The sequence below is a fragment of the Stenella coeruleoalba genome (assembly GCF_951394435.1).
Source record: "Stenella coeruleoalba genome assembly, chromosome: 7".
NCBI lineage: Eukaryota > Metazoa > Chordata > Mammalia > Artiodactyla > Delphinidae > Stenella > Stenella coeruleoalba.
The window spans coordinates 56479990-56496794 of NC_137153.1; the positions used below are offsets into that span (position 1 = coordinate 56479990).

The following is a 16805-nucleotide window of genomic DNA, read 5'->3' on the forward strand; positions in this document are numbered from 1 at the left end:
CTCTGAGGCCACACAACCCAAGCAGCTATCATGGGAAGAAATGTAGTTCCAAAGGTCATGGATCAGACACGGTTTCCAAGGAAGAATGCTGGAGGAACCGGATCGCCCGATGACATCAGCCAGTAGGAGGCTGACCACCGTCCAACTTCTCTCCATCTCTGTCCTCTTTTTGTCCAGAACTCTTTTTGCTAAACAAAACTATACTGTGTCAGCCATGGACAAGGTGAGGCCATCACCCGGTGAGAACCTTAAACGCTCCTTGTCAGGCTCTTGCTAGGAACACTATTTATACACCGCAACTGTCAATGTCCAACCATAAACCCTCTTATTAACAGGCCTAGTGTAACTACCATGAACTAAGAAGATTTCCACTTAAATAATTTATTATAACTGGCAAGAGCTTACTCCCGTTTGAGAACAGCACAGCTTAATTCTGAACTTATGACATTGTACCTAATGATTTCCTTAATGCCCAAATTTTCCTACTGCTTGAAAACAAGTTTTGATGTGTCCCAAACGGCAACTTCCATTTTTGTGAGCACCTGAGCCTCTGTTTCTTCAACCACCCTTGTCTGGATTGGGGCACGGAGTCATTAGGGAAGGCTGTTTGGTGGAGGTGAAGCTAACTATATAAGATACAGGCATGTTTGCAGGAAATAAAAACTTATCTGTACGAAATAAGTTCTGGGTTTTTTTCCTCAAAGAATACGCACATATTCCTCTGGTCTTTTTACTTCAATTTTCTCATTAGCAAGATTTTAGCAACTCAATACATTAGCAGGTTCTTCCTCCACTATCCAGTCTTGTAATTTACAACTATGAGTAGGGAGAGAAACAGCTCTCTCAACCCGCTTTACTCACTATAACATTTCCCTTCTTCATGCTAAGTCAAGGGTTGGCAAACCATGGCCGGCGGGCCACATCTGGGCCACTGCCTGTTGTTAGATTTTTTCCTTTTTAAAAAAAAATATTTATTTATTTTTGGCTGCGCTGGGTCTTCGTTGCTGCGCGGGCTTTCTCTAGTTGCGGCGAGCGGGGCTACTCTTTGTTGCAGTGGCTTCTCTTGTGCAGCACGGTCTCTAGGTGCAAGGCTTCAGTAGTTGCAGCACCTGGGCTCAATAGTTGTGGCTCACGGGCTCTAGAGCACAGGCTCAGTAGTTGTGGTGCACGGGCTTAGTTGCTCTGCCACATGTGGGATCTTCCTGGACCAGGGCTCGAACCCGTGTCCCCTGCATTGGCAGGCGGATTCTTAACCACTGTGCTACCAGGGAAGCCCCCGTTGTTAGATTTTTAAATAGCTGGAACAATTCAAAAGAAGAAGACTATTTTGTTGCACATAATAACTATACAAAATGCAAATTTCAGTGTCCTTGGGTAAATTTTATTGGAACACAGCCATGCTCCTTCATTCAAATACCACTGATGCTTGCTTTTGCTCTTCAATAGCAGAGGTGAGGAGCTGCAACACAGACCACAGACGCCCTCTGGCCCACAAAGCCTAATATATTTACAGAAAAAGTTTGCTGCTCCCTGCGCTAAGGTTCTACTTTCATAAAGGCATGCCACGCTGAATCTACGGATGCCCATCATTTCACCAGCTGTCTCGGTCTTTAGAGACAAGATACAAGAGAACTGAAAGGCACCAGATTGACTAGAATGGGGCTATTGTTTTGAGGCATCTGAACATTACCCTTCCCCATTGGAAAAGGAGCAGTCACTGTTTCCTGAACACAGGAGGCAGCACAGGTGAAAAACACAGCATTCTTTGTGGACTAACAAAAGGACTGAAAGATATGACTTCACAACATCAGACACTGCATTATACCTGATGCTGTCACAGGTACACAGTAGCAGAGTTTAAGAAAAATAAAATGGACATCTTAAAACGGAGCACCGTTTGTGGGTTTAGTGATCAATACTAAATAGATGAATTAAGCACCCACTTAAATATAGGCTAACTTACAGTGGTTACGCAAAAGAGATGTTAAAATGTCATATGAAACATGAAAATCTTTCAAATTCTTAATTTTTCTGTCACTGAAATTAAGAAAATGTACCTATTAAGAATGAATGCACACCCACTTAAAGGACAGGAGCTAAAGGAGAACACCTAACTAAACAAATCACAGAGACACGATGAAAACAGTATCCTGGGAAAGTCTGTCTGGCAGTGAGATACAGGCTGGTCCAATAAGGGGATGTTTTCATAGTCCCCTACTGATATGGAAGAATTAATGTACCTGTCCCCAGACTGCTCTGCTTTTCAGCAGTTACCTTATGTATTTGGAAAGCCTGATTAATGAACTGTGTGTTGAAAACAAAAATAAACAACACATTAGGCTGAGACTGCCCCAATGTATTTTTTTTGTTAATCTTCTTAGGCATTTACCTTCAATGAACATTGGCTTGGAAACACGTTGCAAACACGTAACTGAGAAGAAGCTAGTCTTCACTAAATTTCAGGATCAGCAGAAAAATGTCTTTAAAGCTCATCTTGTTTGGGGCTCCCACCCATCCTACAGTTCCACACCAGCAAGTGAGTGTCTCAGTACCGTAATCCACAGCTTCTCTTTTACCACCACACCCATGAAGAAGACATTCACGTATATGACAGGTGCTCACGGTGCACTCGGGGATATGTGAAACCCTGAGCGTGCTGGCTGGGACTTTACTCCTTTCTCTCCCATTTGGGATAGATCACTAGAATCCAAGTGAGACTGACATTATGAAAAATGACATTAGTAACAGATTACTTGCCACAAAACTCGAAGGAGATGACAACTATTGTGCTTCACACAGAATGTGGGAACCATGGGTTTACCCTCTCTTTAAACGTGGGCAGTGATGGGGAATTCAGTAATCCCCAAGGCTCTTTTTTATTTAAAAAGCTCCGACAACAGAAACTTCTTTCTTATGTTGAGTCTGAATCTATCTCCCCGTAGCTTCTACTCGTTGATTCTAGCCTACCACTTGGGCTTAAACAGAAGGATCTAGCTCCTCTCCACCCAATGACTAGTTAAGTATATGGAGATAATGACCATGGACATTCTCCTATAGCGCTTCCCCCACAGGCTGCTCTGCAAACAATACATTCCCTCACTCATATAAGGAATGACAATCTTTCCATTCTTTCTCAACATCTGCTTGCCTTAAAACTTGAGGCTGCCCCTTCAGAAAAATTCCATTCTCATTAAAATGGTCTACAGCCATGCTTTCAACTTGAGGACTCCTGGTTTCAACAGCAGGGATTTCCCATGATACTTTTCAGGCTCCTAAAAGAGACACTGTACCCCTTGGCTTGGACTTCTTTCTACATCACTCATATACACAGAAACAAGAGAAAATTTCAGGATTCAGCTCAGGTGCCCTTTCTTCTAGGAAGCCTCCACTCGTCTACCCAACCTGAGTTAGGTCTTCCATGAAAATACTCCCCAAGGCATCAAGCACCATTGTCCCATAAGACACTAATCTATGTGTCTTATTTCTTCCATCAAAACTGGAAGCTCCTGTAGGCAGGAACTGTACCTTAATCATCTTTATATTCCTGGTGCCTAGCAGGATGCCTGCCACATGGACGCATTTACAGATATTCCATGTGAATTAATGAACATACCCACACACCACCCACACACACACACACACACACACAATCACTGCAGCAACTGATGTAAATTTCGAAGAAACCAGATCCCTCAAATTCTAGTGCTTCCTCTTGATAAAAAAATCTGCATCTTTTCAAAGAAAAAAAATCCACACAATGTCTGTACCATGGTAAGAAATTTAGTCTGTGAGGAAGCTTGTAAGCAACAAATACCACTTAAAATGAACAAAGAAACAATTCCATGCAGGCACTTAGGAGGAGGACAGAAATGGTTACACGCAGGGTTCCTGCAGCCACAACACAGCCGAAGGAGTCCACCCAGTCAGCTCCAGGACGGGAAGGCTACAAGGGCTAAGAGATGCACGTGGTGACTTTACTGTATCTCAGCAGGAGAGTGGATGTGGTGGCTGATTACGGAAGCAACCTCTAGGAATACCCACTTCTCTCTCCCAGTAGTGCTGTGTGATGCAAACCTCTAATTCATCTCATTTTGTTGTCTCACTGCACCTCTGAGAACACAGTGAACAAAGGTCTCTCTGCTCTAAATGCTTGATGAACAGGAAATTGACCATGGAAAGGTGATTCTTCTGCAGGTTTGGGAAAACCTGCAGAGCTAAAATGTTTGTGTGTGTAATACACATATAAACAGAACAGATTTGGAGTCTAAATCTAAAGCATGTGCTTTCCAATTACCCCAGAAACCTCTACCTTTAATGTGAATTTAACATGAGTAGAGATAAGGCAAAAGATGTGTGGGATGAAGCGGAATAAACAATTTCCACACCTCACTAAAACCTAAATCTCTCAGTCTACTTAGTTATAAACCCAAATACAAGACCACAAGTGTGTTCTTCAACCAGCAAAACCTTATTACGGTAATATCTAGATTTTGAAATAAAAGCTTCAGAAACTCATTATTTTCTAGGAAACAGGAGAAATAAACCTTACCAACAGACTCAGAGGGACATCTGCGGGTCTCTGCCTGAAGTAAAATGTTTGTAAGGTCCTCTTTTATTTCAATTACTTTGCAAGACCGGCATGGATTCAAAGGCTCAATTAGTTGTTCAGTTATAAACACTGTTCTCCAAATTTCTTATTCTTTTGAATCTCATTTAAGAAATAGAAAGTTAGTTTGTCTCAGTTTAGGCAGTCGGCTACCGAGCTTATTACCTCGTGTCCTGGCAGAGGCTGAAAGCAGGACTCAAATTCTGATTCCTTAGTCCTAAATTCCTAAACACCTGCCTAATCTGTCATTAGTGACAGGGCACTGGCCACGTGGAATATTATACACTCCCTCCAGGGTGGGGATGGGAGGGAGACGTCAAAGGATAAGGGAGACGAAGGAAGACTGGGTGTAGACAGAGATTGGTGCAAATAAACAGACCCACAGGGCTGCTCATAAAGAGGGGAGTGGCACTATGAGGACACTATGGCGAGCAGAGGAGTCGAAGCCAAGTCATTCTGAGCAGGTGTGTCGGGTTCTGGAGACTCATTAAATCTCCTATCAGTGAGGCTCCCTATTCTATCGGGGAGGTCCATCTCAAGAACTTAGCCAGAAATACCAGCTAGGTAAACACTAAACAGTCTCATTTCACAAGACTCCTGTCTCTCAGCAACTCATCTTTTATTCAGGAACTCAAATGTGTCCAGTTCTCTCTCTTTCTTTTTTTTTTAATATTTATTTATTTATTTGGCTGCACTGGGTCTTTGTTGCAGCATGTGGGATCTTTAGTTGTAGCTTGCAGCATCTTTTAGTTGCGGCATCGGGATCTTTAGCTGCGGCACATGGGATCTAGTTCCCTGACCACGGATTGAACCTGGGCCCCCTGCACTGGGAGCACGGAGTCTTAGCCACTGGACCACCACAGAAGTCCCTGTCCGGTTATCTCTTGCTTGCTGTTTCCTTTACTAGAAACGCACTAGGCTCTGCTAACTCTTACTCATCCTTTATATCCTCACTTAAATATCAGGAAAGTCTTCCCTGACCACCCTATGTGGGTGAGTTTCCTCTGTTGCAAGCTTCTCTAGTGCCATGTTTCGTTACCCTTGCCACACTGGTCAGTATTTGTCCAATGTCTGTCTTCCCCACTAGATTATGAATTTAATGCAGTCAGAAATCTTATCTATCCTGTTCACTACTATATCCTACATGCCTGTCTCAGAGGAGGTACAGAACAAAAATTTGTTGTATTCATCAATGAACTCTTCAGAAGAAAAACTGAAAAAGACAGGGCAGAAAGTAAAAATGTGGTTTCTGGGTATCACAGGCTTTCGCCATCCTCTCTGTTCAAGTGCAGGGTTTGTATTCCCAGATCCTTTACTCATCCACAATTTAAAATCTAAAATAATTAATTGCACAATGCAATACCCACCCTCCATCATAAGCCTATGTATCTCTTTCCATGGACAGTCTCAAAGTGAAAGAAAAGTAAAAGAGAAAATACGGCATCTGTCACAAGAAAAATAAAAAGGCTTATTTTGTTCACCACCTCCACTCTCACTTGTTGAGAACCTGCTATCTTTTAAGGAAGAATGTTAAATGATTTATATTATTTTTAATCCTTAATAAAAGTCTCCGAAGAACGAATGTGTATTCTCCTTTTACATTTATGAAAATAGAGAAGCTCAGAGCAATATGCTGACTTGTGCAACAGGCAGTAGAAGTGGAGCTCAGGCCAAGGTCAGACCGGCTCACCACTGTGTTCACTACACATGCTGCCTCTGGCTGGCACAGTCCCCTCAGGAAAGTTCTCGAAAGCTAGAAAGTGACTCAAACTCTCCCCAAAACATTTGGTACATCATTCCCCACCTTATCCTCTTTTCGTCCCACGCCAGCACAATTCAAACACCAGCTCCATGTTGCCCCTATTTGGAAAAGTAATGATAAAATCCATTATGACATTTCACCTTCATGGAAGCTTTGTTCTTAGGATAGTTAAAAAAAACCCAGATACTTTACATTTTCTGTTTTAAAATATACACTAAAAGGAGAGTACTTTTAAGAATAACAAAATGTATTCTCAGGTACCAGTGGAGAACGGTTTCCCCTTTCCTTTCTCTCTTCTCCACTTAGTATGCTGGGCAATTTTATGTCAAGGGAACTCTGAGTGATGAAGACTCACCCTTTCCATCTCTTTGAAGTCATCATCTAGCTTGGTTCCTTCAGCTCCTCCAACTTTCTCACTCACTTTCTGTAGAAAATAACCCAAAAAAGGAATTATAAATAAAATTTCTTTTAAACATGTGTCACAAGTTTTAAGCACTTTGACAAACATCATCTAATACAATCTCATAACTATTCTCTGATGTAGGTGGGCCGTCCCATTTTCATAGGAGACAGCTTTGGCTCAGCGGATATGAACAACTTACCAAAATCCATGCATCTGGTAGGTACTGAAGCAAGAATTCAAACTTATATCTTCTGATTTCAACCCTAGTGCTCTTTCTAGTATATAAATCATCACACAACTATCAAATCACTAACGTGTTCATTTTGAAAGTTCCTAGGGAAAAGAGCATCATACAATAATCATTTCCCTCTGATAATGGATCTAAAATGCTACCTAGGTAGAAAATTGCTACATCTTCAACCTATTCCTCAATGGGCTGTTGAACAGATAATCACAAGCATCTATCAAACTGGTATGAAAAATATCAGCCTAGCTGATCTTCAGATCTTATAAATCTCCCTGAAGCTGTCTACATCCTTATATACATAAGATAAACTATGTGGAAAGATGCTGAGGGTACTTCTTTGCTACCCAATCAATTCCCATTATCATACATTTTATTTTCATCAATTTACATATGCCAATGGTCATTTTCCACATGTAGAATTCATGTTCATTAAAAGATTAGATATTCTATTCTGTTTTGAAATAAAGACTCAAATTAAGTCTAATAAAAATTATGAAGGGATCCCAAGGAAGATACTTTAATTTCATCAAAGACAGGAAATATTAAATGCTAATGACACCAGAATTTCATTCCTCTTAAAATAACTGTAAAGGTAGTTAGATGCTTTTTACTAAGATGTCACTGTGCTACATAAAGTTATCATACACAGATACTGAAGTATAATTTTCCATTTCCTTTAATAGCCACTGTGTTGAGGGTCTTTGCAGAGGATCCCCATCATGGCCAGACCTGCAGCAACCTCAGTAACAACTTGGGTCATCCAAGTGAGCTTGGGTTACCTCCTTCTAAAAGGGTCCTGGGATACGTGGCTCCATCTTTCTGGCCGTGGGAGCTCTGGTATCCCCTTATAGGGGGCTGAGGTATAGTCCTTACACGCTCTTTCTTTAACTCCTGCATTCTGCCATCAGGAAAACCTTTAGAAGAGATCACTCTTGGGAAAACCAAGAGTCTGAATTCTATCACCACTCTGGCCCAGATTTCACCTCAGCAGCACTAACAGGAGGAATATGCTATGATGGAAGGGCATGGAATGGACTGCCATGGTACACAGAGTTGTTATGAAAATAAATGGCATAGTAAATATAAAAACCGGTGCGTGAACCTACAAGACATCCAATATATCCTAGTTCTGTTCTCTTACCAGTAAACTGTATATCTGATTAAATACCCTGGTCTTTCCCATCCGTTTATTTAACTGTTGTTTCATACTCTGAGAAGAATCTAGCAATTTTCATTAACATAATACAATGTTAGGCAGATAAAGGTCAATGATTAAAAATGAAATGTTAGTAAAAACAATATTCACATTTTTAATTTGTATAACTGGTACTTTCACTTGTAATTTATCATCCAGTATGCATACCGTAAGAACTATGTAGAGCAGACATTATTCCTATGTTGCAGATGAGAAAACTGAGGCTTGAGTAAATTAAACTGCCTGTCCATGGTAGGGATCTTTAGCTAGGAAGAGGCGGAACCAGGACCTGGAAGGCAATTTTCCCAAGTAAACCCTAGGTGGCTTTGCATTTGCACCACAGCACTAAAGAGCTGTCCGTGGTGCTGGCCACTTCTGCCTGAAGTTCCTTTAGATTCAAAGGGCCAGATGGCCAGAGTTAGATTCACTGCTTTAACCTTCGGTCCTTGACATCAGCACTCTCACTTAACCTGTATCCTAGGTGATGATGGCTATCAACTATTTCAACAGTCTGCACAGATCCAGGTTTTGTGTAGCATCACTATCACCAAATCTAAAAAGCCTGTATCAACTGTGATCTGGCCCAGAAGTCAGCTTCTTTACCTACTCTTAAAGATGTTTACCAACCCAGAAATGGGGATGGGAAGGCCTTAGGATTCAGTTTAGAACCTCCTAGTGGAATTCCAAGTGCCAGTAACTTAACCTGCATGTTGAGGTTTAAGTTATAGAAAAAGGGATAGAAGGGGACTTAAAGGTTATTAATACCGAATTTTCCCTATCACCAAACTAATTTTACTATGAGTTTTACACTGATTCCCTCCCTTTCACTTTGCTCAGTGATGGCAGTTTTAGCTCATACTTAAGCCCCTCTTGTGTCTTATTCTTGAAGTATGTGGTTTTCTGTTAAATTTGGGTTGGGAAACTCTAATCTTGGTGAACTCCTGCACAATAAAGAAATATAAGCTACACAACCCCGACTCAACTGTCTCAGTTCTACCTGTCTGTTTTCGATGTCACGGAACTCACTATATCACAAGGCCCCATTTTAGTTGAAGAGGATCATTATAGATATACCCCTCCCATGACCCGTGAATGAGATATTTAATTTTCATTTGCAAAACTGTCACAAAAACCAAGCAGCTGAGAAATGTCTCCATTTACAGTAACATTAGAGAATCCTGGTAACCTTGGGTTAATCACATTTTGGCCATCTCTCAGCCATAAAATATGACCTTCATCAAAAGCACAAGGGCTTATATAATACTTTCAATCCCATATTGCTCAACTGAGAGTAATTTTAATTTCCTCCCATTTTGCATCCATCAACAGGTTAGCACCACAATTGCTGGCTCTATATCAAATGGGATCACACTGGCCATTAGTAATTTAGAACTAGTCCTGGTAACTCACATGGAGGACAACTCATCAGTCCACTGGCTTTAACTATTTGGCTTAAGTACTGAGGGGGAGGCAGGGGAAGGCAGGAAGACAGAGAGGAAGGGAGAGAGAGAAAATATGAATCTATTCTCCACAAAAGCTGACATTTGAGCTGCTCTGAGAGAAACAGTTCACCAAATATACTGAATGAAGCTAACAGGTAGATACTGGTCCTGGTCTGATTATTTGGTTGATATAAATTTTCTTATCTAATTAGATTCACGGAAAAAGAAGAGTATTCAAAACGACATCCACATTGTTCTCTGGGCTATTTTTTTCCCCAAGTCACAAAGGATCTAAACATATCAAGGCATTGCATTAAACAATGTGTTAAATAACAATCTTCTCGCTCCTAAGGAGTATGCCAAACATTTTCTCCTCCTGTTCTTCACATAACATTACTAAAACTTCTATTGCCTTTGTGTGTAAGAGTCACGGTGAGGAAGACAGGCTCTCTGAGCTCATTTGGCCAACGATGAGTTTTGTTTTCCTCACCTAGCACCATTTATTTAAGAATAGTTTTGCCCTACTATTTTCCAGTGAGGTGGTTCCTAAAACCAAGATTTCATAGAATTGAATGATTTCCGATGCTGTTTAGTACACTTTAGCTAATATGCTTGCTTTTTGAGAAATTGATCCCCTATTTAAATAAATACCAGCAAAAGTTATGTGAATCAAACAAAACAGTATAAATGAGTCGATATGCCCACCTGTACTGTCTAAAAACAACTCTTCTGTTCAAAATCTTCAATTGTACCCATGCAGCACAACACTGAGAGCTTATACTCTTTTTTTTTTTTTTTTTGCGGTACGCCTCTCACTGTTGTGGCCTCTCCCGTTGCGGAGCACAGGCTCCGGACGCGCAAGCTCAACGGCCATGGCTCACGGGGCCCAGCCGCTCCACGGCATGTGGGATCTTCCTGGACCGGGGCACGAACCCGTGTCCCCTGCATCGGCAGGCGGACTCTCAACCACTGCACCACCAGGGAAGGCCTGAGAGCTTATACTTTTAATCTTATTTTCTATTACACTCTCCATATATTCTGTATTCCAACCAAACCGAAAATCTCACCTTCTTCTTATTCTTCATTGTATTCCTCACAACACATACTCAGGAAAGATTTGTGGACTGAACTACAGGGTAGTTTTGTAAATGTTAATGTTAAGATGACTGAAAGGAGGCATAGAGTAAGGCAAAGAAGACTGATTACCTCACTCAGGGATAGTTTTTCTCTTCAAAAAAAGAAAATAAATAATATAATCAACTCACGTTTTAAATTAAGTCTTAATTCTGAGTCTGCAGTAGTGTTGTCTCATGCTATTTTTTTCTATATGCCAAATAAGAAAAATGTCAAGGGAACCAGCAGCAGGAGACAGCTTAAATAAATGACCACTGTTCCCAGCCCAAAGGATGCCTCCCGCTTTCCAACAATGACTCATCCTCTCCCACATTAACTGTCAACTCTAGGCAAAAGACACTCCATTCTCTAGTGGCAGCTCTGATTCTTCCCTGCATTGCATTTCAATCAAACCCTGAAGATCCAACTACCATATCTCCAGCTACTTTTTATAAAGGCCTCCTTGAAAATCACATCAGTGAAATTCAATAGACTTAAGACCAAATTGATTCATACGTCACTGCCTAATGTCCCTGCAAAGTTATTTACTGCAATGTTATTTACTGCCTAATGTCCCTGTTTTTGTTTAGCTTTGTCTCATCATTCATTATACAAAGCCAGGTTTCCTTAGCATCCACCAAATATGCTGTGTTAATTCCTTCTGCCTTGTATCTGGACCTATTTCTCTTTTCTTATTTTCAAATCCTACCAATTCTCTAAGTTGTTCACCCAGATTTCACCTTCTCCATCTTCATCTTGATTGCCCTAGATGGAAGTTACTAGATTTCCTGTGAACTCTTAATGAAACACATCATCTGCTGGACTCCCTGGAACAAGCTACTTGATGAGTAAAATTGCTGAGAACTTCTGCTCGTCTTATTGTAGGATGCAAAAGGTGGGAATCATGTCACATGCTTCTTTATCTGAAAACATCTGAGACTGCAGCACCTAACACAGTGTTTGCAGAGCAGACAATTATCAGTTGAAAAAAAAATGTATCTCAGTGAATTATTCTAAGACAAAAATAAATTGAAGGAGGACCCTTCACTATGAGTGAGCACTGGTTCTCAGTCTTCTTTCTGAGACTCTTACCTCCCCTGTAAAGTGTCATATCTTCTTCGCTGTCAACAGGCAAAAAAATAGAAAATTCAAAATATTGTTTTCCCAATATTTGTAGAAAGGCATCACTTATGATGATCAATAAAAGAAGCCCATACTCTGAATCTTAATGAAAGTTCTTTAATTATTATTCATTGGTTAGGTCCTAAAAATTAAACGGTAATACTTGATGACATACCCAATATTCAGAAGGAAACAGAAAAGTCAAAATTACAGCAGTATTTTCTTGGTATCTGGCTAAATACAAGTAGATCTTGTTTTTCCAGATGGTGGTATTTCCATGTATGAAAGGCAGGGTGGATAACACTTTATGGGATATAGGTTTCACACTAGTTTTTCTTAGCTGTCATTAAAAATTGGAATGCTTAAATGCCATGATATTTTGAAAGTGAATTTCAAAAAATATATATTTATTTTTCCCGTCAAGAAACGTTGTATTCTTTCTTAGAAAATGAGTAAAGGCATTTTCATCTATCTAAATTGAGTTAATTGAGCTAACTGTGCTATTTCTCACTGTATTGAAGAAAAATAGAAAGGTTCCTAAAAATCTAAAAACTAGTGATCCCCCCACCCCCTGCCCCAAGAATTCAATAGAATGGCGAATGATTTTCTTTGAATGTCTGGAGCCACAAACTTTAAAGTGAGTTTAGGTGAGCTAAGCTTTTGGCCTTTCCCCTAGCTTTCAGCCTATCTTGCTTCTTGTCAAATACTATATAGAAAATGCAGAAATCAATTTACATGATGTTCTCTGAGCTTCTGGTGTGGTTCACTGGACTTAAAAGCAGTAACTTTCTAAGCCCTGTTTCCCTAAAGTGAGAACCGCCCATGGACTATGTGGCTAATTACTTACACACACCCCTCAAAGGGAGTTGGTAGGAGAGGTATCATGCAAGTTTCAGTCCCTCCCTGGAAACATAGTTTATACTATCACCTACAGTTTCATTCACAAGTGATCCTATTTCTGTCCTTCAGAAAGAAAAAAAAAAGTTTTAAGTATATAAAATGTGCAGAATAAAAAACCAATAACCACTTCTGTATTTTTCAACTCCCCCGAATAATCTAGTTCCTCATCAGATAAGGGGTAATTTAGCAAGGGGGATTCACAGAGCGGGAGAGTATTTCCATAAAGTTTCCCATCCCTGGCAATAGGGGAAAAAAATACACATTTTCATAGTCTACTGCAATAAGCCACCCAAACTGAACAAAACATAAAAAGACAGTGTCTGCTAAAAATAGACACTAAGACTTGGGGCTAGAATTATGTCACACAGTATTTTTTTTTTAAATTCTATTTAAAGCTCAGTCATAAAATCCCTTGAGAAAAAAGAAGAACTCAAAAAGAGAAAAAAAAGGTACCAGTAGATCATTTGGGATTTCAGTCCTGGTTAATGAATAGCCTAGAACCTAATGCCTGATGACTCAGCTGATAAGGCAAGGGGAAGTAGTACCAGACCTTCAATTGTTAAGAAAAACTGCTGGGAAGCCCTTTTGTGTGTGTGTGAACTGAAATCACAAACTTCCCTGGACCTCTGTTTCCTCATCCACTAAATGGGGCAGGGGTAGGGTGTGGTTAGATAACCAGGAGAGTTCTAAGATGTCTTCCAATTTAAAATTTGATGTCTATTTGTATTATGGTTAATTTGATGAGTCAATTTAGCTAGGCTATAGTACCCGGTTATTCAATCAAACACTGATCTAGCTGTTGCTATGAAGATATTCTGTAGATGTGTTAATTCCACAATCAGTTGAGTTTAACTAAATAAGATTATCCTTGAAAATGTGGGTGGGTTGCATCCAACCAACTGAAAGGCCTTAAGAACAAAAGTGAGGTTCCCTGGAGGAAGAAGAAATTCTGCCCCCATATCCTACTGTTTCTGTTTCTCTGAAGAACCCTAACTGATGCAATTTCTACCTGCTGGAGTGCTGTTTATAGTACATCAAAGGTAGATAACAATTAGGAAAGGAAGGAGAAGAGAAAATGCCATGCAAAGTGTTTGAAGAGAAAATGCTATGGAACTCTCCCCCTTCCCACCCCCAGATTCTCAGATTAGAGTTATTTTGATGCAAATCTCCTTCTAAAATTAAAAAAAAAAAAAGACAATAAATCATCTTTAGTAGGAGATGCCCATAAAAAGTAGAGTAACTGACAGTTGCTGGGTCTCAGCTGCAGGGCAGGCAGCTCAGAATATGCTCCATTTCTATCACTAACGCTTGGACAGCCTCCATCCATCCATTCAAGGTAGATACCTCACCTTTGCAGAAAGCAAACATCAAGGACAAACTGCAAGCCAATGGGTATTTGAAGACACTTGAGAGACTTCCTGCAAGTATTTCACGCATCCACACTCAGCTCTCTATATAGCATTTTGCATCACCAAATGTGGCAGCCAAGCTCTATCCTGAGAAAAATCCTCCTTTCTTCCTAAGCCAAAGAAAGCTAGCACCATGCTCTTAGCTGTAGTAAGCTTTACCTTAAATAACAATAAAGAGAAGATATGAAGAGACCTCAGAGATAGTCATGAAAGTGGACGGACAACCACTTGGCATTCAATAAAGAGACACCAGATCCACCACCTTATACAGAAAAATCACTGACGTGCTAATAGAGGGATTCAATTGGGAACACAGAATAACAACACAAAACTCAGAAAGATGGATCCCTGTCTGAGATATCAAGTTTGATAACTCATACCTACAGAAATTCCATCATCTGAACCAAAAATGTTAAAAGCACCTTAGTGACAAGGCAGATACAGATACAGATTTCATTTATAATCTGGGCAGAATTTCCTGAATGCTAAGCATCTTGTCACCACCTAAGAAGACTAAGCCCTGACGGGTGCACCACTCTGCTTCTACCTCAAGCTTCAAGGTTTGCTGCCTGCACTGCAGCCGACTGTGGAGATTCACACCTGGTAGGCTCATGCTGAAGTTGGAGAAGGAGATGTGGAGGAAGCTCCCCTCCCCGACAATCATACAAATTCCTGGTTTGCTTTTTACCCGTTATTTCTACTATTAGAACTTTGAGTGTCCTCTGCCCCTGCAGGGTATATTTCACAGGCAAGCCTGCTGCAACAGCTAGAGCATGTGTTCAGAGTAATGTCACTGCATCCCACATCATCTAAGAGTTAATTTGACCCCTTCTTTCCCAATATGCTTTTAAGGTGTGGAAAGAAACTACTCACTTCACTGTCCCATTTCCTATTGCCTCAGTCAATTCTGTACCAATAGTTATATTTCTCACACACACACAAACACTTATATAAACACAAACATATACGTAGGAAGTATTTGGCATTCCTCCAGGCTTAGAGTTGCTCAAAGTTATACATTAAATTGGGGACAGGGTCTAAATACAATTCCAGCACTCCAAACTGGCACTACTGGCTTCCTTTCCTTTCAAGTTTCTGCCCAGTGCTTTTCAACCAACCATGTGGGAGACTTGCTCTTGAATGAGTTGACTGATTGCAAAGCTCTGATAAAAATATGCCAAAAAATAAACTATGGAAAGGACACAAGAAAGAATACTGTCTTTTTAATTCTTCTCAGGCTTACTGATGTGCTAATGTCAGCTAGGGAGTGGTGGACACAGGGACCCTGAGAAGGCTGTCCTCTTATTTGTTCAATTGGGACACGAGAGAAGAGATGGAGGAATATTTGGAAGGGACTGACTTAAGAAGAGGCTGGGCATCTCTTCTCATGACAGGGAAATGTGAAGCCAAATATGTATCAAGAAGACACTTCCTAAAGTCACTTCCCTAAAGCTCTGGGGTGTAGGGAAAAGAAAACTGAATTAAAAATTTTAACAACTTTAGTGTGATATAATTTGCATGCCACAAAATTCACTCATTTAAAATATACAATTCAATGACTGTTAGTATATTTACAGAGCTGTGTGATCATCACCATAATCTAATTTTTGAACAGTTTCATCACACCAAAAAGAAATCTGGTACACATTAGCAGTCAGCCTCAACTCCATTCAAGGCCCCACCCCCTGGCAGCCACTAATCTACTTTCTGTCTCTATGGAAATATCTGTTTTGGATATTTCATAGAAATGGAATTATATAATGACGTGGTCTTTTGTTTCTGGCTTCTTTCAGTTAGCATCACGTTTTCAAGGTTCATCCCTGTGTGGCAGGTATTAGTACCTCCTTCCTTTTATGGTTGCATAATATTTCATTGGATGAATATACCCTATTTTCTTTGTCCATCCATAAGGTGATGGACATTCTGTGTTATTTTCTAGGTTGATAACCTTGGGCAAATCATTTTACCTCTCAAGTTTTCTGACATGTGGATAATTCAAAGCTGTCATAATTCACAATTCATGACATAATTCATAACTGTCACAGGACAGTTATGAAGATTATATAAGATGACTGAGTAGGTGCTTTGTTGACTGTAAAGCACTTCACCAATGCAAAGGATTAGTGTCGTTACTCTCTAAGAACCACCACGTGACTCTGTTACCTAACAGTAACACAGTGACATCACAGACGTGGCGACTGTAAGGTTGAGACTTCCAAACTATGTCTACCCAGGACTAACTTGTGGTAGAAGGAAGACACAGACACGTCCCAAAATCCAGGCCAAATAAAGGCTTGAAGGCCATTAATACATACGGCATCGACCCAGATGAGGAACTTTAAAGAGCAAAATGGTGTTCCTGCGGGCACTCGTTACCCGTTAAAGAGGAGCTGGAGACTTACATTTCAGAATGCAATGCTATACTGAGAACCCATTTTTCAGAAGTGACCTCTTAAGTTTTCTCATCAAATCAACTCACGTAGCCAGAGTTCTGTGTTATAGCAGTTCATGGAGTTAGCAAGTAGAGGTTAAGCAGGAGAATGTGAGAGGAACGTGAATACATTCATGAGGGCATGCAGTATGTTTTTTCCTTTGGGGGGGGTTGG

The 16805-nt window shown here is 40.4% G+C and overlaps 1 protein-coding gene across 9 annotated transcripts in view; it reads right to left on the reverse strand.

Annotated features, from left to right (window-relative positions):
• SH3GL2 (SH3 domain containing GRB2 like 2, endophilin A1) overlaps positions 1–16805 on the reverse strand; it is a 680775-nt gene that overhangs the window by 468410 nt on the left and 195560 nt on the right. For 8 of the 9 annotated variants that reach the window (XR_013829292.1, XR_013829293.1, XM_079927987.1 and 5 more), the window contains one exon: positions 6724–6792. Coding sequence is in view for 6 of the 9 variants with exons in the window: in XM_079927985.1 (XP_079784111.1) it covers positions 6724–6792 (69 nt within the window). In the remaining 3 variants the exon portion in view is untranslated. Of the gene's footprint in view, positions 1–6410; positions 6467–6723; positions 6793–16805 lie in introns of all 9 variants that reach the window. The other variant, XM_079927991.1, reaches the window with a different exon arrangement.